This window comes from Sceloporus occidentalis, unplaced genomic scaffold, assembly GCF_023333645.1.
Source record: "Sceloporus occidentalis isolate IW3139 unplaced genomic scaffold, rSceOcc1.0.p SCAF_7, whole genome shotgun sequence".
Classification (NCBI taxonomy): Eukaryota; Metazoa; Chordata; class Lepidosauria; order Squamata; family Phrynosomatidae; genus Sceloporus; species Sceloporus occidentalis.
Window position 1 is genome coordinate 54351761 of NW_028316987.1, and position 26375 is coordinate 54378135.

The 26375-nt window shown below is 39.0% G+C and overlaps 1 protein-coding gene across 7 annotated transcripts in view; it reads left to right on the forward strand.

Annotated features, from left to right (window-relative positions):
- Nucleotides 1-26375, forward strand: part of TBC1D5 (TBC1 domain family member 5) — a 329050-nt gene that overhangs the window by 190768 nt on the left and 111907 nt on the right. For all 7 annotated transcript variants that reach the window (XM_089532982.1, XM_089532977.1, XM_089532978.1 and 4 more), the window contains 6 exons: nucleotides 3226-3334; nucleotides 4525-4614; nucleotides 4698-4769; nucleotides 9384-9451; nucleotides 13814-13916; nucleotides 20258-20346. In XM_089532982.1, the coding sequence (XP_089389108.1) occupies nucleotides 3226-3334; nucleotides 4525-4614; nucleotides 4698-4769; nucleotides 9384-9451; nucleotides 13814-13916; nucleotides 20258-20346 (531 nt within the window). The remainder of the gene's footprint in view (nucleotides 1-3225; nucleotides 3335-4524; nucleotides 4615-4697; nucleotides 4770-9383; nucleotides 9452-13813; nucleotides 13917-20257; nucleotides 20347-26375) is intronic.

Sequence of the window (26375 nt, forward strand, 5' to 3'; positions counted from 1 at the left end):
TGGCCCTCTCCCTACATGGACACATTTCTTCATAATTGTTTTCAATCATTCATTTGTCCTCTTTTTGTGGACAACCACCCAGAGGGAGAAGGATGTGAACAAAGGTTGTTTTCCTTCACCTTCCTTCTGTCCAGTCCCTTAGAGAAACATAAGAAGAGCTCTGCTGAATCAGAACAAATGCCTGGCTGTTCCCATCTTAGCTTGCCAGATGCCTATGGAAAGCCTACAAGCAGGCCTCAAATGCTTTATTTATTTATATAAATTTTGTTGGTGGAAAGGTACAAAAATGGGGCTCCTTTTTTCAAATGGGGCAACAGCACAGTTCACAGAATAGCAGATGGTCTGTCACCATCAGTATGTCATCACTATGTATTGCCCTAGGGTTTAATATTTCATACTGAGATGGAATCTTGCTTACTGTTTTTCCCAATAGTTCTTGTTTACTTTGAAATAAGTTTTTGTGAGTGCCTTTCAACCTGCCTAAGAATAAATTGTGTATCACCAGCTGAATAATTTCCTTCACACTTCACTGTTGCACTGCTCACCGCCAGAATAAATGGTAGTTCTAATAAAGATCTTTACTTGTATTATGATACCTTCTCTTGGGCCTGTTACAGACAGGCCAAAATAAAGCTGCTTCGAGTCACTTTGGAGATATGGTATTTCAATGATGCATGCGTCCTAAGAGTCCAAAAGCCGCACCAAAGCTGCACTCCAGTCCTTAGAACTGGTGCATGGCTTTGGTGCGGCTTTTGGCCTCTTAGGATGCATGCATAATTGAAATACCATACCTCCAAAGTGACTCGAAGCAGCTTTATTTTGGCCTGTCTGTAACAGGCCTTGGTTTCTTGTTCCTTTTTCTGTTACTTGTCATTAAGCAGTCACATTCCCTAATTACAGTGCACCCGCATCATACATGGGTGCGATATACACGGCTTTCAGCCTACGCTGAAAGCCACGGTGGAAGGAGTGGCACCACATGCCGGAAAGAGTAATGGCGCATGCGCCTGTGGCTCATCACAGGCACAAGCCCTATTAGTTTAAATGGGGCTTGAGCATACGCGGAGTTAGGGGGAAGGAAAGGGACTATTGTATCTGCCAGCTGACCCCATCCACATGAATACCAGCAACCAGAGAACAATCAGTATTTTGAAAAGGAATGACTACCCTTTGCAGAACTGATGCTGATTCTTCCTCAAACTTAACTGTGTGTTGTATGTGTGTTGTGTATCTTCAAGTTGTTTCTAACTTAATTGTGATCCTAAGATGAACCTATCACAGGGTTTTCTTGGCAATATTTGTTTGTCTTTTTCTCTCTCTAAAGATGGGAAAATGTGACTTGTCTAGGACAACCAAATGGGTTTCCATAGCTGATCTCCAATGGTCAAAATGCTTTCCACCAGTTTACCTGAGGCTGAAAAGTTGACAGTTTCCCAACTTCCTTTAGATCGCTTTTAATCTACCTTCCAGTCCTTTGTTAATAGTAGCCAGCTTTAGTGCTAAAATTTTGTGTGTGTGTGTGTGTATTTGACAATATTACATTTGGATTCTTTAAGAACTTTTGATTGTGTGTTATCAGAACTGATTATTTAATCCATTTTATCAATATACCTTCTTTTTACCACTGCTTAACTAAAATTTCCTAAATACATGGTCCAGGTGTGGATATCTACCCAACATATTCTGTACAGAATACTGAGACAAGGAATTTATTTAGCTGTTTTCAAAAGGACCACAGTATTTCAGCAGGTATAGATTACTCCAGCAGATTACCTCAATTAAAAGTTAAGGGTGCTTGACTAAGAAATTCAGTTATTAAGGGGATAACGAAACAAATACCACACAAGGCATTTAAACATTAAGTCAATGCAAAATGCATACCAGCGTAACTAAACTCTAAATTAGCTATAGATTGTAAGTATAGTGCCAAAATTTACTATTTCTTTGGAGTTACAGATTAATTGTTCAACAACAGTACACTGATTAAAGAATCCTAATGAGTAGTATGAGTTTTAGGATGATGGCTGTTTAATGGTTGCAAACTGAAAATCACATGTTTCAGTTTTGTCAAACTGAAGACACCAATTCTATAAGATATACTTTTTTTTAATTATTAAAGCTGTGTTTGGGGAGTAAGATGACCTCATTTGACTGTATCATTCCTAAATGATTGTCCTTTACAAAAGAATAAAGACAACAACACACAACAACATGACAAATAAAGCACACAACAACATGACAAATACCTGACAAGATGTTTTTCATTTAGTTTGGTTTAGTTTTCCTCAATTATATTTGACATTTCATTGACTCAAGGAAGTCTTTGGGTTATTTCATTTTAGATCCTCAGGTGGGTGGTAGTATTCTTGAGATTCAGTTCAGTAGAAAATAGAGGAGATACTGTTTAATTCTTGTATTCAAATTCACTAAATGGTTTGGGACAATTAATTTCCAATTGTTTCCCAGTAGAGTAGATTTACTTGTACATTAATGAAGCACAGGTGTTAGGCCCCTGGTGTCTTTGTGCCTAGGAGGCATATTTAGGTTGTTTATCTAGTCAGCCGTAGGTACTGCCAGGTACTCAAGCTTGCCTTTAACAGTTTATACAGTGAGGGTTTCTTATCTTTAAAAAAATTGCTAGCACCTGTTAAAATTTTAAAACTGATCATGTAGAAAGAAGAGAAGGCAATAGTAAACAGCACTAAAAGTTAACGGAAGTCATCTTCTCTTATGTGTAACTGCCCAGCGTGATGTTATGAAGAAAAGAAGCTTTAGGCAAATGTGTCGTAATAGACAACAGAAGTAATAGACAACACTATATATCCTCCTCCCATATTTTAGAATTAGGAATTAGGTATCCTTTCAAAACAGGTTCTGTTTTATCTGTGGGTGAAACCCAAATATGGTTATATTAATATTCATTTTTCTTGTTTATTCACTGAGCTGCAGTACCAACATTTTAGAGGAAATGGAATAGCCTCCACAGACATTATGAATTTCAGTAGCTGGCATAATTACAGTGATCTACATATTCATTAAATCCAGGGAAGAAATGTGTCCAAAAAGACAACCATGCGTTTAGAAATAGCACACTGCTAAATATATACATTTGAAACTTCCTTTCCTTTTGTTTACCCAAAATTACTTCATGATATATTGCTTCTCAGTCAGCTAAGTCCTTAATAATAATTTTAAAAGTTTTTTGCTCTTATTTATTCCATGCAGTAAAGAATGGGAAGAATTATTTGTAAACAACAATTACTTGGCAACAATACGACTGAAGGGGATTAATGGGCAGCTGAGAAGCAGCAGGTTCCGTAGTGTTTGCTGGAAGGTAAGAAGAAAATATTTATTTACAGCTTGTAGTTGTAATATATCAACGCATTACTTGATGCACTTGAATACTACTTATGTAAAGTGTATGTCTTATGTAAAGTGATGTCACCTGCAAAATTAAGTTTTGCAGGTGACATCACTCTCTTTAAGTTTTTAAAATTCACAGGACAGATACTAATTTCAGATGCCCAGTAGCTGAATTACCAGTCATATTGAAGGAGTTATGTTAAATATCTTTAACTTGGAAATGTTTCATAATGAAATATTCAATCCCATTAGTACTTTTACATTGAAAAAACAACTAACTTGTAAAACTATTTAGAGTGATCCATGCTTACTTTTTAAATGGATCTTTTGTATCTTTTGCATTTATGGATGAGGAAAAAATAGTAAAGAGCAAGTCCAAGTTTTTACATTGAATGTAAGTGCATCATAAATCCTACCTACTTGCTGAATTTTCTCTTCAAATTTTTCTAGTGCAAAAAGTATTGGTGAATAAGTCCATTTCATTTATGGGACTGTAAGAATCTTATAGGAAGGTTAACACTTCATATAGTTGGATTAAACAAGTTGGGAAAGCAAGTCCAATGAGTGACCAATAGTCAAAAGCCTAAATCCAAGGATTACCTTTCTTTAACAGAAGAGCTCCACTCACAGAAGGGGTTTTCAAATCATTCAGAGGGTCACCATGCACCGCAGTGCATTCTATTCAGCTGTGTCCCCTCTCTACAACATTTTCAGGGGGTGAAGAAACTGCCTTGGAGGATTGGATCTATATTATCCAGATGTGTTCAACTAAATATAGATCCTACCATATTTTAGACGCATATTCCATATCCAGATTCCATATTTGGAGTCTGTATAACTAACAATGTAAGGTATGATTGGCTGTGTTTGAAGACCATTTTTGAATATACACTTGGCAAGTTGAGGCAGCATATTTTAAAGTCTTAAATTAACACAGCATGATGCATTCCCACCATGCATATCTCAGTGCAGTATCAAAGGTTCAATTTCAGGTGAAATGAAAAGCACTAGATCCTTTTCAGTTGGTTGTTATATTTGACAGATATAATGTAAGTGAATCCTGTAGTCGTTTTAATTGACTGTGTAAGAAGTTTGCTGTTTAGATTCTGAGTTGATGCCTCTTACATGTTTATCTAATCAAATATTTTGTCTGGTTTACAGCTCTTTTTGAATGTTCTACCCCCTGACAGAAATCAGTGGATCAATAAAACAACAAAATTAAGAACATTTTATAACAAGATAAAAGAAATAGTAAGTTGAGTTCCCTGACCCCTTATTTTCATTGTGTCAAAAAGGAATGAAACTAAACTTTAAATTCTTATTCCCATCTACAGCATATTACAAATCCTCGGAAAGCTGGACAGCAAGACTTGATGATCAACAACCCACTTTCACAGGATGAAGGGGTAAGCAGAACCTCTTTTCTGTTTACTGCGTATACAACAAACTGTTTAAACCTGCTTCTAGTGAAGTTGCTAACACAGAAACCATAATGCATCTGGTCAATGTAAACCCACTATTTGTGAGAAATGTGTGGTTACTGGAGACAAAGGTGTACTCAAAGAAAGACACAAAAATAAAATCTATCATATAATTTGCTATTGTTTTTTTTTTAATACCCTTATTAAGAACTTTACAGTACTGCTAAAACAATATTGTTGCATACAATCATCAGAGTAAATGTCCAACACCTCCAAGATCGGTATGTGAAATCTAATTTATCTCACAATTTTGAAAGATAAAATAACATATGTGCTATTAATATTTATATAACCTATCAGTGCCATAATAATGAGTTGTGAATTACCTGTGGCAAGGACACTTTTTTTTACATAAATTACAACCATACGATATGCTGGTTGAACAATCTATGATCATTTGACATCTTTCACAACAATATGGGTTGGAAAGAAAAACTGTTTCAAGATTCACATGATTTCTCAGATCTGGTCAATCCAGATCTGCTTCTAGAGGCAGCACCACACCTTCTGCTGGTGGGAGTAGTCACCAACACTCCTAGTTCTGAGGCAATCTTCCTTGGAACACGAGACAAGCTAGTTATGTCCCAAGAGTTAGCTCAGCCTAGGTCTACTAGGAAAAAAAAAATTCTTTTGGAACATTTAGAACTTTCTTGTCAGAGCTTTGTTGACTGTTGAGCTTCCAAAGAATGTAGGCATTTAGGTAATCAGTGACCACTGTATTTGAAAAGAGCAAAACATACAATTGGCCACTTTTTGCTCATACTTTCTCATGTTATATGTCAACTATCTATCTTGTTACAACTGTCCAGATTATTTTGGACTACAACTGCCTTAATCCCCATCCAATATTGAATAGAATATTATTATTATTATTATTAATCAAATCTGTTGTTGTTCCCCATCTTGAGCCATAGAGAGAGATTGTTAAGAAGTGAACTTTTGAAAGTTTGACAGACTTATGGATTCTGAACTTGGATTTTCTGAAAGTCTTGTTCATATAAGGATGGCCTGCTTAACCTAAATCCTTCACTATCACAGTGAAGAAGGATTGTAATTAATCCTTTCATGCTGTCATTTCATCTGGTTACCCAACAGCAGCAGTCATCACTACACAATGCATTCCTGAATCTCCATCATCCAAAAGGAAGCATTATATGGGCAAATTCATCTCTCCCCATTTCTAATATAAATTCAGGGTATTTATGCAAGCAAAATTCAGGGTTTTTTTACTTTTCCTTCTTACCTCTAATGTGGTGTGGAGGGTTTTGTGCACACTCTATTCAAATTCACCTTTAAGTCCACTATTCAAGTAGGCAAGTGAAACAAAAGTATTGCACTTCATATGCCATCTCTAAACTGACAAAAGGGAGTTGAAGATGCTCTTCTCCACAAGTGGAGCATGCTGTTTATTCATCACTCTCAGCTGATGATGTCTTGATGAGCAAGAGATCAGAGCTGGGACTTTGTTTCATTCTCTCAGAGAGTTGCCACCTGTTCTTATTCATTTAAAATAAATGTTAGTCATCAGCTCTTTTATTTAAACATTTCTGCAATTTTAAAAAACAGCTGAATATACCATGATTAATTCTTCCAGTGAATATCAAGTGGAATCAATAATGTTGATATCTTGCCTGTTGAACTTATATCTCTCAATAATTTAAACCAGTATTCAGTGTTTAGAAGGCAATTTTCAACTATCAAATGACCACATATCCAGAAATGTTTGAGGAAGCTTATAGCTTTCTGTTACTTTCTAATGAACTCAGCCATTTTGTTTAAGCTTTGCATGAATACTGATCAGAGTTTTCTGCAAATGTTTGCAGCTGTGGAATTGTAAAAATATCTCAGGAATAGCTGTTGGCTTTAATTGGACAATATAGTTATTGAGTGGCTCTGTGCATGTAGTGCTATACATTAACCGTATAGTTAGGCTTGTGGCTGCCACCAAAGGCAGACATTGAATCTTCTCCACTTTGTTTTCCTGATAATGTCTAATTAATACAAAATATTTGGAAAGATTTCATTGTTCTGCAAGTTTTCCTACTTCACAAAGAGTGTGGGTCTGTGTGGTGGTGTTCTTTGTTAGCAAATTTTACTAGGAAAGAGTTATGGCAAATATGGAGCCACTGTTTTTGGATGCTGTTCTATAAAGACTAGTTTCAGCCATGTGCACAATATGCAAGTGTTTAAGCAGCAGATGCTCAATAATGTAAATCATTACAGGTTCAAATCTTTCTATATATTTATGCAAGCTACAAAAATGAAAAAGTAGGTTATGTGATGAGAGATTCCATACTTGGGGTCATAAGCTCAGCAAGATATGTTAAAAATTAGAACATCAGAATTTTAATTTGGTCCAGTTCAAAATCCCTTTTGAATCACACCTTCAGAAATCTCAGAATATATACAAGATCAGGATTCAGGGCAAGAACAGGAAAAACAGAGATTAGGACAAGCAACACCATACTATTCTTGGTTATTTTGTGCATGAAACATGTCAAGTTAACCTTTATTGTACTAGCCAAAAGCCATGACAAAAAAGCTTATCAAAAAGCATAAAACATTTAAAACAAAAGGCACAGAATAAAGAGGACAAAAATGTCACAACATTTAGTGTGCATTTAACATAGTTAACTGTTAAAAAGGACAAAAGGAAAAAGAGACATCTTTCCTGAATATTAGTAAACATATACAATAAAATCATAAAATCTAATTAATACAGTGCGCCCGCGTCATACGCAGGCACGCTTTACGCAACTTGAGCATATGCACTCAAGCCGCGGGGCGGAAGGGGCGGCGCATCCCATTCAATTGAATGAGCGCACGCGCCCGTTGCGCCCCGTGCGCCGCCGCGCCGCCATGCACGAGCCCCATGGTTTACAATGGGGCTTGAGCATAGGCGGAATTCACCTTACGCGGAGGGATCTGGAACGGATCCCCGCTTAAGTTGAGGGCCCACTGTACTTGGCGTCTCCATAGCAATTTATGGCAATTTTGTTTAACTCTCTCTTTCTAATCTATTTTACAGCCATGGCAAAAAGAGCCACTATTTGTTACATAGTCATTGGTATCACTCAAAAGGAATTGGACCGAATCAACAGTAGAGCTCCCACTTTTTTTTTGTCAGCAAGGGTGTTAAAAATTTCTTTCTAGGGTCACTGTACAATGGACAAATTAACAAGCTGTGAACAATATCCTCCAGCTGAGACTGACTGCAGATGCATAGTCTGTTCTCAAAAGGCACTTTGTTGTAGCGTCCATCTAGAACTGCAGTAGGCATTACTTGAAGTCGTAGCTCCGTGAAGGCAGTTCTTAAAGTAGGCGACTTGAGTTTAGTCAAATATCTGGGTCTAAAATGTTCAGTATTCAAAAAGGAGAACCAAAAGGAGAATTGTGAGGTCCTAATTGACTGCAGATCTTTTTTTTTTTTAATCATTCCAATAAAGGAATTCTCTTAATTGCCTCTTATCCATGCCAATAACAGTGTTCAACTCGGAAAAGTTATATTTTTGTGAAAGAATTTGAAAACCTGATATCCAGAACTGGTATACACTGAGCCATCAGAAAGCAAAGGCTCTCTACCACCCATGCAAAAAGTTTTGGGTTTTGAAAATTTTGGATTTTGCAATTGCGGATAAGGGAAATTCAATTTGTACTTTATATAACTTTCTTATTGAGCTAAAATAAACGTGCCTAGTGTCTGTGCAAGTTAAACTGACTTTTATATATAAGAAAGCCCAAAAATACTACCATATTTATATAATTAGAACCTCCTATTTTTCTTCCTATTTGATAATTTTTCCACTGGTACCTGCAGGTACTTTATTGGGGTACAAAGAACAAAGGACATTCTGCAATGCTTTGCTTGCAGAATGTCTCCGGTCCAAAACACACTGCAGAAATAATCCAGTTTGAGACTGCTTTAATTACCATGGTCCAGTGCTACGGAATCCTGGGAATTGGAGTTTATTGTTGCACCAGACCTCTGACAGAGAAGGCTAACAAAATAGGGAATTCTGGGAACACAATACAGTTCCCAGAATTCCCTAGCATTGAGCCAGGGCAGCTAAAGTGGCCTCAAATGTGATTATTTCTGCAGTGTGTTTCAAACCTCAGATGCTTTCCCTGATACTTCCAAGTAAAGTTGGAAAGACTTGAGTCTGAAATACTGGAGAATGTAAACACAGAATAAATTAATGCATTCATCTAAAAGCGTGCAGTAAAGTATTTATTCTAGAAATGTTTGTTTGCAAAATATATTAGAAGTTCAGTCCAAAGAAAGATAAGCATACTACTGTAGAGTTATCTCCTGTTGCTGTGATTTCACTGGGTGTTAAATATACAAAGTGCTCACTGGATTTCAACCAGGTTTGAGATTGATTTGTTTTGTGTGCAGTTTGATCAAAAAGTCTGATCTTCACAGATACGACTTACTTGCAAGCAAACAGATAAAACAAGTTTACCATTTGTATGACTGTTATGTAATCTCTCAGTATTACTCCATGTTTTATATAATGCCCTGCTTTTTTTTTTTTCCAGAGTCTTTGGAACAAATTTTTTCAGGACAAAGAACTTCGAGGAATGATTGAGCAAGATGTGACGAGAACGTGAGTTAAGCATTTCATAAAATTAAATTTCAAGGTAGGCATCTTTTAGCCAAGAGGGCACATCCAACCAACCAGAGCCATATGTTATTTTTCTGGTGAAATAACTCGCAGGAAAATAAAGATTTTAGTGGCACAAATACAGCTGCAGTCATTTATTTATTCCTCCTTGGCATTTGCACCTCAACTTTTTGTGATATCAGGCTTTCAAGATGATTTCAAGCAGTATTCTCTTTATAAGTATATGGCATGAAGGAGGCCCAACAAGATTTAGATGTCATTAAAGGAAAGGACAAAATTCAAAATAATCTCAATATGTAAGAAGTATTTTAAATTTTTCTTGCTTTTAAGCTATTCAGACCGGTTTATTGTAAATTAATATTATTAATGGCATTCATTTTTTAGTGAGAACAAGGGAGAAAGAATGAAGGGAGCTGACAGATCCTTTGACTAAACTATGTTCACTGTGAACAGATGATTTTCTGTAATTCTTAACACTTAATCAATAAAAAGTGATGTGTAATTAGTGAGAAATGTCATTCATCTAGAGAAATTTAGCATTTCTATTTTTGTGCATTGCTTTGCCTGCTGGCAGAGATGTCTTTTAAAAATTTCCTTATTACCATTGTGAATTTTCTTTCATCTCCTTAGCAGTTGGGTCATATCTGTTAAGGAACTTATCAAAGCTAGAACTCTGTTCCGGAAAATATTTTGTCAGACTTAGAACTTTGATTGTACTGAGTAACTCCAATTAAACTCAATTATTTGTTATGTGGCATGCTACTATTCTGACTGTAACATACTCCTACAGAGAGTTTAGAATGAGTAAATACATCACTTGGATTTCATTTTGATCTCCTTTTCAATTTATAGAATTGATAGACTAAAAACGCCAAAACAATAGATAGGAAAAACTGATATTACTTAGTGTTTTATTCTCTGTGCTTGAGCCCTAGATGTATTTGCAAATACGTTTATGCTGTTCGTTGTATAATTAAAATCTGAGTATGCCTTAATGTAAATGTTCACAGATGGCATTTTTTTTTGTTTTTAAATGGGTATAGTTCAGGATTTTAAAGATTATATAAATATCCAAGTTTTAATTGGGGAATTAAAGTTTAGATAGTGATAAATCTACTAGTTGTAGAACCATTGTAAAACATTACACTTTCAAAGGAACTATATTACTTTCTTTTTAACTAGTGCTACTAAATGGAAAATTCAGATACATAGGCATTTCAAATGGTTGGGTACTGTCAGTTGTTTGAACTACCTCTTGCATTTGTGTTTACCATTATGCTTTCCATATCACTCTGGTTCATGACAGTTCAAATTAAGACAAAATGCTCAGAAAAAGAGAATAAATATATAAGCAGTTCTCTGTCTTTTCTTTCAGTATTGATTCCATCAGAAAACTGAAAGTTCACTATTTGCAAAGAATCCACATCACTGATTACTATTCTAAACATAACTGAAGGGATTTGTACAGTAGCTTCCTTTCTTAAGTGTGGCTGCCCAACTTACCGGGCCAGCCAATTTGCGGGCGGAGCGCCCCAGCATGCCGCCTTGCTCTGACCTCAGTGCCTCCCCTTCACAGTGCTGGGGCCACATGCAGCCTGGGGTTGACTGTGCTGGGCCATTAGTCAGTTGGCCAGGCCAGGCGAGACTTCTGGTCCCATAGCTGATTTTTCTCAGGCTGCATCGGGGGCTGGTAGTAGCCCGAAATTGGCCAGGGCTGCAACATGGGCAGGCCTCCGGCACAGCCTGTTGGCCCAGTGACTGGAAGGGGCAGGACGTCCAGCCCCTGCTGATTACCTGGAGGGAATCTTATGGCCGTGACACCAGCCGGAGCTGCCATTCCAGGTTGGTTCTCCCCCCCTTTCCCCCCTGGTTTGTGGATAGCTCCTGTAGACGATCTGTGGGTAGTGCTGTCACAACTTTCCTAGGGGCGATGGCATGTGTCATGGATCTGGTGGGCGAAGCCATCATTAGTACGGAGCGCTAGTTATAGGGTTCTGATGGCGGACTTTTTTGGGGCTTCTGCATCCCAGAAGTGGGGCTGTGTGTCAGGGCAGGACGTCCGCCTTCCAGAGGCAGGGCTTCTGGGGTGGGACTTCTACCCCCCACCCTTCCCCCGGCCTCCAGTTGTCTCTGAGACACAGCTGGGGGGTCAGGAAGGGTCTGTGGGGAGGGGGCGGAGGGGGGTGCCCGGTCCTCCTCCTCTTGGACCTTTTGTGACCTCCAGTTGTCCCTGGGGAGGCAGCTGGGGTCAGGAAAGGAAAGTGGGGAGGAAGAGGAGTGGGAGTGTGCTTGGTGCTCCTCCTACCGGACCTTTCCCTACCCTCAGCTGTCCCTCGAGATAGCTGGAGGCTGGGAAGGGTCTCTAGGGAGAAGCAACTGGGATGTGTCGGTTGCTCCTCCTCCCCCCACTCTTTTCATGGCCTTCAGCTGTCTCGGAGATGCAGCTGAAGGCCGGGAGGAAGAGCCAGAGGCATGTGCCTGTGGCTCCTTCTCCACAGCACCATTTTCTGGCTTCCAGCTGTCCCTGAGAGAAAGCTGAAAGCCGGGAAATGGCAAGGAGGAGGAGGAATGGGCACGTGTGTGCCCATTCCTCCTTCTCCCTGGCTCGTACTGGGTGACATGGTGTTGCGTGTCACCTGTGGCATGCATGCTATAGATTCACCATCATGGTTATAAGGAGTCACCAAACCCTTTATCCACGTCCCCCAGTGACAAGGCCCAGCTGCCCCTTCTGTCATCCCTGGGCCTAGCCATCATCAGGTAGGGGTTTGTCGATCAACAGTCGAATTGGTCGATGCCAGATCCTGACCCATAATTCAGGCCAACCCTGTTTGCTGTGAACAGTAAAGTTGTGGTTTTTTTTCCTTCCATATGATGGTCTCCTGTGTCTTTGTTACCTTTTCATCGCCTTTGCCCTGCAATCTCTATTTGTGTGTGAGAATGTACACCTTTTTTCTACACTTTTATCACTTGGTCCCTAAACGTTTTTTTAAAATGTGTAACAGATATCATTGATTTCAAATGATCTGTCATATGCATATGAACAGAATCTTATCATTCTGTGTACAAATCTGAAGTCTTAGAGCTTAGCCCTAACTGGCCAAAATTGACAAGGGCCAGGTGAGCCAGCCTTAAGTCAAATAATCAAATAATGTGTTGATTGAAACACCCTCTCAATCTTTGTATTTTGAATGTCCCTCAAGTCTACTTCTGCCATGGCCTAGGTTTATATCAACAATGTAGTTATATCCCTACTCTGGAGAGTTCTGGATATTCCTACCACACAGTTTCTCTGCCTCATTTTGTTGTTGTTGTTTTTGTTTTTGTTCCTCCCCCCCCCCCCTCCACCTCCTCCACCTCCTCTTCCTTTTGCTAGCAGATTTTAGGCAGCCAAAGAGTTCTCCTGGAATATCAATTGCTTGTTGGTACGAAATCAGCTAACAGAATGGTATTTCTGTCAGTAGAAGGGGTTTCTATACAATGCTAATCCCGCCTCCAAAAAAGCCTAACAAATGTTTGAATTAAGATCACAGTATTAGACTATTTCTTCTTCTAGAAACCTACCATCATATTTCCTCTCTACTGCTTCTATTTTTAACTACTGTCAAATCAACATCCGCTTATGTAATATACTTTGACGTTTATATGTTTTGTTTGTTGTTTACTGCCATCAAATTGACTTCGATTTATGAACACCCTCTGAATGAGAGACCTCCAAGTCACCCTATCATCAACTGCCTTGCTCAGGTCTTGCAGACTCAGGGCTGTTGCTTCTTTGACTGAGTCTACCCATCTGTAATGAGAGATCTTCCTCTTTTCCTGCTGCCCTCTATCTTACCAAACATTATTGTCTTGTCTACTGAGTCATGTCTTCTCATGATATGTCCAAAGTACCACAGTCTTAGTTTAGTGATCTTGGTGTCTAGGGAGAGTTCAGCCTTGATTTGTTCTAGGACCCATTTATCTGTCTTTATAGCAGTTCACAGTATCCTCAGAACTCTTCTCCAGAATCACATTTCAAATGAGTTGATCCTCTTCCTAATAATTTTCTTCACTGTCCAGCTATCCCTTCAGTTTTATATCAGGCAGATCACACCATAGACACAGGTGGTCCCACTGTTAGCAACCTTTTTTCATTAAGTGGCAGAGTATTTTAAATAATGTAGTTTATAACATGTTATATAAAATAAATATGTGTGTGTGTGTTTTGTGACTGTTTTTCATAGGAAGAAAAGTAGTTGCTGGTATTATTACTAACAGAAGTTTATTCGTAAGTCATAATTGAAGAAAGGCAATATGTAAGCTATGTGGTCTACCTCAACAAAGTTTGTCTTAATTTTCCAGATTTCCTGAAATGCAGTATTTCCAAGAAGAGAATGTGAGAAAGATTCTTACAGATGTTCTCTTCTGTTATGCTCGGGAAAATGAGCAGTTGCTGTATAAACAGGTAATGAAACTGTTGTACAGGTGGTATCCATTGCTTCTACATATTTTTCCTATATTCTTGACGATTGGTTAAACAATAACATAGTTTTCGTTATATTAAAAGTTGTATGCTCAGGCAATAAAAGAAATGCTTGTTATCTGTATAAAGAAAGGAAAGCCATTTAGGCCATATGCTTCCCACTCATAATGGAACATTGCTCTATTCTGCTAAATTTTTTAGAAATATTATTATTATTATTATTATTATTATTATTATTATTATTATTACTATTCTGTTATCTAAAGAAAACCTCTATTCACTTCTTCCTAAATTCCCGCTTCATGTACACCAGCTAAATCAAGACTAAACTAGCTGACCACAGGTCACAGTGAAACATTAGCAATAACTTATGTTCCATTGTCCATGTTCCTATGGTATATTTCCAAGAAAGGATAATTCCTCTTCCTTCCATTCTCTCTTACCCAGTCTTTCTCCTTCTCTTCACACCACCCAAAAATTTGTTCCAGAGATTTCCTCAGCAGCTCTCACCAGATTTAAGGGTGTACAAGAGCTGCAGATGGAGCAGTAAGTTCAAACCTAGAAGATGTTTACAGTTCAGGTAAAAATATGTTCTCTTTCAGGGACCGGGATGAAAGCAATGTAGCTCTTTAAAAGGAAGCACTCTTGTTTTTAGAAATGTACTGGCAGCCAGTGGAGTTTTTAAGAACAAACAGATATATTTTCATGAGATAGTTATCTGTCCTGACATGTAACCTGTATGCAAGACAAGAGACTGCTGTAAGAACTGAGTGCAGAGAAACAGAATGGTTCCCAACAGAAAGGGGTTCAGGCAAGGCTGCATACTATCACACAGTTTATTCAACATGTATGCAGAAAATGTCATATACACAGCAGGCCTAGACTCAGGGGCAGGAGAAGTGAAGATCAGGAGCATTTATAACCTAAGTTATGCAAATAACACAGTACAGTGGACCCTTGTTATACGCTGGGGTTTGGTTCCAAGATCCCGCGTGGATAACAAAATCCATGGATGTTCAAGTCCTATTAAATATAATGACCTAGCAAAATGGTTCCCTTATTTTAAAAAATGGGAAATCAAGGTTTGATATTTTAAATGTAAACTTTTTTTAACATTTTCAAACCGTGGATGCTTGAATCTGTGTATAAAAAATCCGTGTATAAGAAGAACCAACTGTACTACTAGCAGAAACCAACGAAGATCTGAAGAAATTATTGCAGAGGGTCATGGAGGAAAGTGCCAAGGTTGGATTAATGCTGAACATCAAAGAAACAAAAATAATGATCATAGAAAATCTACAAGAATTCATCCTAGACAATGAGGAAATTGAAATAGTTAAAGAGTTCAGATACCTTGGATCAAACATTGATCAGAACGGAGGCTATGATTGGGAAGGGCAGCTATGCAGAAACTGGATAAAATCCCAAAGAACAAAGATAACTCTGAACACTAAAGTGAGGATCATCCAGGCCATCATATTCCCCATCACCATGTATGGGTGTGAGATCTGAACAATGAAGAAAGTGAATAGGAAGAAAATAAACTCATTTGAGATGTGGTCCTGGAGAAGAATACTGAGGATACTGTGGAGGACCAAGAAGACAACCAAATAGCTTCTAGAACACATCAAGCCTGAACTCTCCCTGGAAGCCAGGATAACTAAAATGAAGTTGCCATGCTTTGGCCACATCGTGAGAAGGCAGAATCATTAGAAAAGACAATGATCCTGGGAAAAGACAAAGGCAACAGAAAGAGAGGGAGAGCACATGCCAGATGGATGGACTCAATCAGCGAGGCTGTGGGCCTGAACCTGCAGGATCTAAGAAGAGCAGTGGAGGATAGGGGGTCTTGGAGATGTCTCATCCACAGAGCAGCTATGAGTTCAGGTCAACTCAGGGGCATTTAACAACAACAAAGTTATTTTTTGTTCTTTAACTGATCCAGTGCTCAGTGATTTTGAGCTTTGAACTATGACTTTGGAGATCAAAATTCAAGAACCCATTCAGCCATTGAAACCCACTGGATGGCCTTGGGCAGGTTACACTCTCTCAGCTTAAAACAGAGGCAAAGACAAACCTCTTCTGAACAAACTTTGCCAAGAAACCGTTTTAGTGTCACTGTAAGATGGAAACAACTTGAAGGCACACAACAATTCAGTCTCAGAGATAATAACCTATATAATGTCTTGGCAGTAGTCTAAACTGGAGGTTATCAGAATATAGATCTATCTTTGTCTACTTGAGGGATTGTAGGAAGATACAGAATCAGGCAAGCTTGAGGTTTTTGACCAAAGTCAACTGTGTGATTGAATGGCTGGAAGTTTGTTTATGTGTTTTGGGCCATGTGTTGTGTTTAATCTCATCTAAGCAGCTTGGAATTGTTCTTGCTCAGTGTCTGGAGCTGAATGAACAGGAGCCCAGGTAACAGATTGAGGACAACATGTATTTCATGTGAGCATTTCAAGGGGGAGGCCTCAAATACTTGGATACAGCCTATATAGGAGAAGTGAACATGGATGGAGAAGAAGCTGTTGCAGAAAGCAAATCAAGGGAGAGAAGAATTGCCTGTAGCTCAGCCCCCTTGAAATCTATCCATGGAGCCTCTAAAAGTCTCTAGTTTGAAGTATCACATTTAAATCAAGGCTGCAGTTCAATGGGTGGAATATATGCTTTTTCTATAGAGAGGGTCCCAAATTCAATCTCTGGCATTTCCAGGTAGGATTATAGGAATCTATGTATACAACTTTAGAGCAGTGGTGCTAGTCAATGTCCACAATACTGGAGTAGATGGACCAGTGATATATGGCAAGCCAAAGCACTATAAATATTAATTTTACCTTTGAATTCTCCTTGATATATTTAAACTGTAATAATTTTTCTATTATAAGATATTATATTAAATTAATTTTTAAAAGGAGTTCTTGTGATGCAGTGATTAAATGCTGGTACTGCAGCCACAACATTGTGAGTTCAATCTCAGGGCTCCAAGGTTGATTCAGCCTTCCATCCTTTAATAGGTTGGTAAAATGAGTTCCCAGCTTGTTGTGGGCAATTGCCTTACAGACTGTAAAACACTTAGAGAGTGTTGATAAGCTATATGGAAATGGAAATGCTATTGACCTGAAACATCTAATTGTTTGTGTTCTTGCCTGAGGATGTGAGGGGCAAGTGCAAGCTGATTGTATTACTGAAAGAGAAAGTGCAACAGCTTGAGGCCCACATATTTACCTTTAAACTTACCATGAAGAATTGTGCCTTTTTGGTCAGAGCATTGCAGACTCCTGGAATGGTAGCATCCTGAGAGTTTCTCTAGTGAAAAAAACAGTTCTCAAACACAGAGCAAATACACTTTAAAAGTGTGACACAGGAGCTGATCTGTGAGAAACCATGTTGTGAATTGGGTGCAAGACAGTTGATTCCAGGTTTTCCCCTTGATCAGCAGTGGTGGGGCACAGGGAGAAAGACAGCAGTCCAACTTCTCAGAAAGCTTGTAGGTACTGTAGTCTTGGAGGGTTCAATGAATGGAACTTGATTCAACAGTGTGATGTGGCCAGGAGTATAGTGTCCAGAGCGAGAGGCATTCCTCTCCATTCAGCTTTAGTCAGATCTCACTTGGAATACTTTGTTCATTTCTGGACACCACAATTTAAGAAACATATTGGCAATCTGGAACATATCCAGAGAAAGAGATTTTAGTTGAACATTATGAAGGACTTCCTGATTATAAGAATGATCGGAGAATGAAATTGAAGGACTTCCTGATTATAAGAATGATCGGAGAATGAAATAGACTATCTTGAAGCATCTCTTTCATTGGAGGTCATTAAATCGAGGTTGGGTGGCCATCTCTTGGAGATGCTTTAGCTTTGTACTCCTGCATGGCATAGGTTTGGTGTACATGAACTTTGGGTGCTAATTTTTTATTGAGAATCTTGGTTTGCTCAGGAGATAAATAAAACAATCTGTTTATTTTCAGGGAGCATAACCTACCTCTGCTGAGATGGATAGATTAAAAGAATATTTATGCTGAGTAATTTGTAGGGAGTGATATGTCCCTCTTTAATAGGCTTAAGTGTCCTTTCTTTATACTGAAACTCTGAATGATTACTTCCAAAGAAATAATACCTTACTGCATAAGGATTGAGTATTTAGTCAGATCAATTAAAAAAAAAACTTTTGAGCTTTCTCACAAGCTGTTAAAGCTATTATTTTGTACTAGGTGACACCCCGTTTAACATAGACCATATTGTTAATAGTTATGGGATTTTATTGAATTAATGAGACTGTTATCATGTTGTAGAATGTCTTGCTGAGTTAATTGAAACTGCAGAGATTATATAAATGGTATTAATGAACTTTGACTGCCTAGTGCCTCTGCTTTAATAAAGACTGCTTGGTGGGCTAAATGAACATCGGCAGATAAAAGAACAGGTTCAATTTTGTGAGCCTACAGGCTGTTAACTAAGAAAACTTTTTCACCTCTGTTTTTGAATAGTGTCATTTCCACATTGTGGTAATTTTAGAAGATGGTTGATCTAGGGCTAAAAAGGCTGAAGAGAACTCTAGATATGATTGTGTATTTATACTTAATAATTGACAGATGTTAACTACAGTAGCAAAGATTTGACTAGTGCTGAGTTACCTGAACAGTGAAACAGCATTTTATATTTGTATACATTGATCCATTTTAAGTCCAGTCCCACACTGACTTCATCGCCCTTGATTACTGTATCTTCTTTATAGATCAAAATATCTTCTTTATTTATTCCAGTGAGGGCAAACATGGTATATTGGACTACTATTCTGAAGATCAGGGTTAGATTCCCTGCTTATCCATGGAAACCCAGTGGGTGGCCTTGAGTGGATCACACAGTCTCAGCCCCAGAAAACCCCATGATTGGTTCACCTTGAGGCCACCATAAATTGAAAAGGACTTGAAGACACACAACAACAAGAATTAATTCCAGTAATATCTTGCTTGAAAGATTCCCATACAATAATTATAATACTTATAACATTAGGTCTAAGGAATGCCTCTTTACATTCTTCTGAATATATGTGCACTTCCAGTACCAACATCCTGAAAAGGAAAGGGGGGGGGGGAGGGGAGAAAAGAAAAAAGAAACCTTAACTACTTATCTTCCTGTTACTTGATAATCAAGATATTATAGGTAATTATTATTGGATAAATTCTTTTCACAGCCCAGTTTCCACTGCAGTGAGACTTCTCACTTTGGACATGGCTCTTGTGCAAAAGGGCTATAAATGCAAGTTATTCAGTTAAATATATTAACCCTGAATGCTTATGACCAAATAAAGTGTTAGGCACAGAGGCGACTGTCACTCTGAGCTCGGTCTTAGAACTAAATCCTTTCCTTCCAAACTTTAGCCCTCACAGTCCCTAACTTCTGGACTCTCACAAAACCCGACCCGCACTGTCTGAAACTAAACCCCTATCTGATTCTAACTGTCCGCAAAGGAATTATTTTTCTCTACTTGTCAAAATTCTATTAGCTGTTGTTAGCTGGTTCCTATAGCTATCTTAATCCTGATTTCTCTCCACATAGCTATCCCTGGTACAGAACAACCTGGTAATTGTCTCTGCTTCATATACATTGCATAACCAGACACAAACTGTGAGCTTTGAATTCTGACCTTAGCGTAAAATATATGTTTAATATCTCTCAAAATCTCACTAAGCACATTCTCTGACATTAGGTAAATAGCTATAGCTTTGGTGTTAATTACTGATTATTTTTTAATGAAATAATTATACTCTAGGCAGGTTTTCTTAAGATAGGTCATAACTATATATTTTTTTAAAAAATAAAACAATTCTTTGTATAGATGTTAATGTACCTGCATAAAGAATTGTGGTTTATTGACATCTTTCTAATAAAAAATTAGGTAAATTTCCATCTGTACTTTATAGAAGAATAAATACTTGGATTTACTCTAATTTAAAGTAAAAAGCTTGGATAGTACAGTGGACCCTTATTATATGCTGGGGTTTGATTCCAAGATCCCCCGTGGATAACAAAATCCGTGGATGCTCAAGTCCCATTAAATATAAAGACATAGCAAAATGGTGTCCCTTATAAAAAAAATGGAAAATCAAGGTTTGATATTTGAAATTTAAACTTTTTTTGAACATTTTCAAAATGTGGATGCTTGGATCCATGTATAAAAAATCTGTGTATAAGAAGGGCCAACTGTAATGCTACAATGACTTTTTACTACCTCATTGGGGTCCAGACAGAGAAGGAAAATTCTTGGCAAGTGACATACCGTAACCTTGATTTTTTTGTTTGTTTTAATTGTAGGGCATGCATGAACTCTTAGCACCCATTGTCTTTATTCTGCATTGTGATCATCAAGCATTTTTACATGCAAGTGAAGCTGCACAACCAAGGTAGGTGTCTTATATTACTTAGTGCAAGTTATTGACTCTAAAACAATTTGTGCATCAAGTAACAGCATGCATAGTTTGTAGCACAGTAGTTATTACATGAGTAAAATGTAAAAGCCACGATGTCTGCATATGAAAACCATAAAAAGATATCAGTGTTATTACTGGCATGCTAGAGGGGACCCGTTCCCAAGGTGCTGAAGCCTTTCTGTCTCTGCACTGTGGTTTGTTAGTAAGGGCTTCTCCCTGAGCTCTATTTATAAGAGCAGGGAAGGAAATTGAGTGTGTGGGATCAAGTTGTGTCCACATTCCAAATGCAACTTAACTTTTCATGTCTGGAATTAGTATGTCTGTTGTTCATGTGTACATTATTAAACTATAATTGTATTTTAAAGCATGTCAGTTAATATTAACAAAAAGTACACTCAGACCATTAACTTCACAAGAAAAATAAATGTATACATTTTATTCCAATAAATCTGTGGCCAAGAAGAAGGAGAAGAAACAATGGATGACAGACAAATGCTTCAAGCAGTTAAAGAAAGGCGAAAAGCAAAAGGAAAGGGAAATAGAAATCCAGTTACAACCATGACTCCTACTATCCAAAGGTTAGTGTGCAAAGATAAAGAGAATTAATGAAACAGTCAGTGCAGAGAAATAGAAGCCAATAACAAAAAAGGAAGGACAAGGGACCTCTTCCACAAGATCTGAAGAATCAAAGAGAAATTCAAACCAAAGACAGTGATGCTCTATGATCAGAAGAGGGATGCACGACCATGATGATTAAAAAAAGAGATATTTGTTTATGGAAATATTATTTTAAAATTATTAAATAAATAAAAAACAATTTAAAAAGATGGATACAATACACAGAAGAGCTATACAAAAATGTGAAAGGTTGAATGACACATGGGAAGAAGAAACTTACAAAGATGAGCCCCAAATTTTGGAAAGTGAAGTGAAAGCCACTTCCAAAACAATTGAGAAGAATAAATTACCAAGAACAGATCATGTACCAGTAGAACTACTACAATCCACAGAGACTGCATCAAGTATAGTTCTAATTAAAATGTGCCAACAAATATGGAAAACAAAGCAGTGGCCCATAGATTGGAAGAGATAAGTATATATCCCCATCCACAAAAAAGAGACACAAAAGACTGCAGTTACTGCAGAACCATTATGCTAATTTCCAGTGCAAGCAAAGTCATGCTCAAATTTCTGCACAAAAACTTCTATAGTGCGCCTACGTTATATGCGGACTCCAGCATACACTGGATGTCCGCGCCAGAAAAAGCCTCGGCACATCCGGAAGCTGTTATAGCGTGCGCGCCGCCATATACTCAAGCCCCATTCTCTTCAATGGGACTCGAGCATATGCGGAATTCCCCTTACATGGGGGGTGGGGTCCGGAATGGATCCCCCGCGTAAGGGAAGAGCCCGCTGTACTAGATATGGAATGAGAAATCCCAGAGGTGCAAGCTGGATTCAGGAAAGGAAGAGGCACTAGGAATCATACTGTAACCATAATCATATGGTGGCTTAAAGAGCATAACAGGGAATTTCAGAAGAAAATCTGTATATGCTTTATTGACTACAGCAAAACCTTTAACTGCATAGATCACAAAAAGCTATGGCTTTCTGTTAGAGGAATGGGAGTGTTACTACATCTAATTATCCTGACCCGTACTCAGGACAAGAGGCTGCAGTCAAAACTGAACACAAGGAAACAGACTGGTTCCCAATCAGCAAAGGACTCGGGAAAGGATAGATTTTATCACCCTATTTATTTAAAATGTGTGCAGAAAATATCATACACAGAGCAGGCACTCAGATGCAGGAGTAATGAAGATGGGAGGAAGGGATAACCTAAGACATGCAGATGACACAATACTACTAGCAGAAACTAGCAAGGACCTAAAGCAATTACTGAAGAAAGTTAAGAAGGAAAGTGCCACCATGGTAGGCTTAATGCTGAATATTAAGAAAACAAAATAATGACCACAGAGATCTACACGAATTCATTATAGATACCAAGAAAATTGAAATAGTCAAAGAATTCCCGTACCTCAGATTAAACATTGACAGAATGGAGACAGCAGTTAAAAAATCAGAAAAAGACTAGTACTGGGAGGAGCAACTATAAAAGAACTAGACAAGATTCTAAAGTGCAAAGATAGAACTTTGAACTCTGAAGTCCAAGCTATTTTATTCCTCATTGTCATGTTCAGATGCAAGAGCTGGACAGTAAAGAAAGCTGATGGGGGGAAAAACTCATTTGATACGTTGTGTTGGAGAGGAGTGCTGAGGAGTACCGTGGATGGCCATAAAGAAAAACAAATGGGTTCCAGAACACATCAAGCCTGAACGCTCTGGAAGTCAGGATGACTAAAATGAGAGTGTTGTACTTTGGTCACATCATGAGAAGGCATGATTCATTAGAAATGACAATGATGCTGGGAAAAGTACAGGAGAGTAGAGAGGAAAACCACACAGCAGATGGTTAGACTTGATCAGGGAGGCCAGGAGCCGGAGCCTGCAGAACTTAGAATCATAGAATCATAGAATCGTAGAGTTGGAAGAGACCACTAGGGCCATCCAGTCCAACCCCCTGCCATGCAGGAAATCCAAATCAAAGCATCCCTGACAGATGGCCATCCAGCCTCTGTTTAAAGACCTCCAAGGAAGGAGACTCTATCACCTTCCGAGGAAGTGCATTCCACTGCCGAACAGCCCTTACTGTCAGGAAGTTCCTCCTAATGTTCAGGTGGAATCTCTTTTCCTGTAGCTTGCATCCATTGTTCCGGGTCCTGTTCTCTGGAGCAGCAGAAAACAAGCTTGCTCCCTCCTCAATATGACATCCCTTCAAATATTTAAACAGGGCTATCATATCACCTCTTAACCTTCTTTTCTCCAGGCTAAACATCCCCAGCTCCCTAAGTTGTTCCTCATAGGGCATGGTCTCCAGACCCTTCACCATTTTTGTCGCCCTCCTTTGGACACGCTCCCATTTCTCAATGTCCTTTTTGAATTGTGGCGCCCAGAACTGGACACAATATTCTAGGTGGGGCCTGACCAAAGCAGAATACAGTGGCACTATTACTTCTCTTGATCTAGACACTATATGTCTATTGATGCAGCCTAAAATAGCATTGGCCTTTTTAGCTGCCGCATCACACTGTTCACTCATGTTCAACTTGTGGTCTACTTGGACTCCTAGATCCCTTTCACACGTAGTTTCATTCAGCCAGGTGTCACCCATCCTATATCTGTGCATTTTATTTTTCCGCCCTAAGTGCAATACCTTACATTTCTCTGTGTTGAATTTCATTTTGTTAGCTTTGGCCCAGCTTTCTAGTCTATTCAGGTCATTTTGAATCTTGATCCTGTCCTCTGGGGTATTGGCTATTCCCCCTAATTTGGTGTCATCTGCAAATTTGATAAGTATGCTCCCAATTCTGTCATCCAGGTCATTGATAAAGATGTTGAATAGCACTGGGCCCAGGACAGAGCCCTGTGGGACCCCACTGGTCACTTCTCTCCAGGATGAAAAGGAGCCATTGTTGAGCACCCTTTGGGTTCGGCCGGTCAACCAATTACAGATCCATTTAACAGTTACTTTGTCTAGCCCACATTTTACAAGCTTGTTTGCAAGAATGTCATGGGAAACCTTGTCAAAGGCCTTACTGAAATCAAGATATACTATATCCACAGCATTCCCTTCATCTACCAAGCTGGTAATTTTGTCAAAGAAAGAGATTAGATTTGTCTGGCATGACTTGTTTCTCTGAAACCCATGTTGACTTTTTGTGATTATGGCATTGCCTTCTAGATGTTCACAGACTCTCTGTTTAATGATCTGCTCCAGAATCTTTCCTAGAACTGATGTCAGACTAACTGGACGATAATTGTTGGGATCCTCTTTTTTCCCCTTTTTGAAGATGGGGACAACGTTTGCCCTCCTCCAGTCTGCTGGGATCTCTCCTGTTCTCCAGGAGTTTTCAAATATGATTGCCAATGGCTCCGATATTACTTTTGCCAGTTCTTTTAATACCCTTGGATGGAGTTCATCTGGTCCCGGAGACTTAAATTCATTTAGATTAACAAGGTGTTCCTCTACTATCTCTTTACTTATTCTGTGCTGAAATTCCCCTATTCTGTCCTCTGCTCCATTATCCTCAGGTTGAGCACCCTTTGCCTTTTCTGAGAAGACTGAGGCAAAGAAGGTGTTGAGTAATTCTGCCTTTTCTCTATCTCCTGTTAGCATTTTGCCATCTTCTCCACGCAGTGGCCCTACCGTTTCCTTCTTCTTCCTCTTGCTGCGGACATATCCAAAAAAGCCCTTTTTATTGTTCTTAACCTCTCTAGCAAGCCTGAGTTCATTCTGCGCTTTAGCTTTTCTGACTTTACCCCTACACATGCCTGCTATTTCTTTGAATTCCTTTTTCGTGATTTCCCCCTTTTTCCATTTCTTATACATGTTCCGTTTCAAACTTAGCTCGGTTGAAAGTTCCTTAGTCATCCATCCTGGTTTCTTGAGACACCTCCCGTTTTTCTTTCTCACTGGAACTGTTTGAAATTGTGCCTTCAGTATCTCCCTTTTGAGAAAGTCCCATCCGTCCTGAACTCCTTTATCTTTTAGTATTTCTGACCATGGAATCGCCCTCAGTACTTCTCTAAGTTTACTGAAATCCGCTCTCCTAAAGTCTAGGATGCGTGTCTGACTCTGCCTGGCTTCTCCTCTCCATTGTATAACAAACTCCAGGAGAACATGGTCGCTTCCACCTAAGGATCCCACCACTTGCACCCCATTAACCAAGTCATCCTTGTTGGTTAGGATCAGATCTAAAATAGCTGACCCCCTTGTTGCCTCTTCCACCTTTTGGACCATGAAATTGTCTTCCAGGCAAGTGAGGAATTTGCTAGACCTTGAGGATTTTGCTGAGTTTGACTTCCAGCAAATATCAGGATAGTTGAAGTCGCCCATCACTACTACATCTCTCTTTTCTGACTGTGTGGTCATCTGTTCTAGAAAGATATCATCCAATTCCTCAGTCTGACTTGGGGGTCTGTAGTAGACTCCCACCGTGACACCCTTGTTGTTTCCCTCCCCTTTGATTCTTATCCAGATGCTCTCCACCTGGCTTCCATGATTGATGTCCAGGATCTCTTCACTGGTGTAAATATCTCTGACATATAGTGCTATTCCTCCTCCTTTCCTGTTTGGCCTATTTCTCTTAATAAGGTTATACCCCTCTATTTCCACATTCCAATCATGAGACTCATCCCACCAGGTTTCAGTGATGCCTATTATATCATATTTGCTTTGTTGTACTAGGAGTTCGAGTTCATCTTGTTTATTTCCCATGCTCTGTGCATTAGTGTAGAGACATCGCAGACCATGGTTCCCTTTTACTTGCTGCCTGTGCAAGTTTTTTTGCCTCCCACTGCCGGGTCCTTGCACTGTTTGCCTTGTTTCCTCTATGTCAGTTTGACTATTTTCGCCATCCCTTTCGCCTTCCTTAATATTGTCTCCCTTCCCCTCGGAACTCAGTTTAAAGCTCTCCTGATCAAGTTCTTGAGACTGTTGGCAAAAACATTTCTTCCAACTGGCGTGAGATGCAACCCGTCTGTTGCAAGAAGTCCCTCCTCATGGAACCGCAGCCCATGATCGAAGAATCCAAATCCTTCTCGGCAGCACCATCTGCGAAGCCAGTTGTTCACATCTGCTATTTTCCTCTCCCTTCCTGGACCATGCCCTTCAACTGGCAGAAGAGACGAGATGACAACCTGTACATCCATTCCTTTCAGCTTCCTACCAAGTGCCTCGTAATCCCTTTTGATGTTCTGAATGCTGTGTCTTGCAGTATCATTAGTTCCCACGTGGACCAAAAGGAAGGGGTATTGGTCAGTAGGCTTGACCAGTCTTGTCAGCCTCTCTGTCACATCACGGATCTTTGCACCTGGAGGACAACACACCTCTCGAGACATCTTGTCAGGCCTACAAATCACTGCTTCTGTACCCCTCAGCA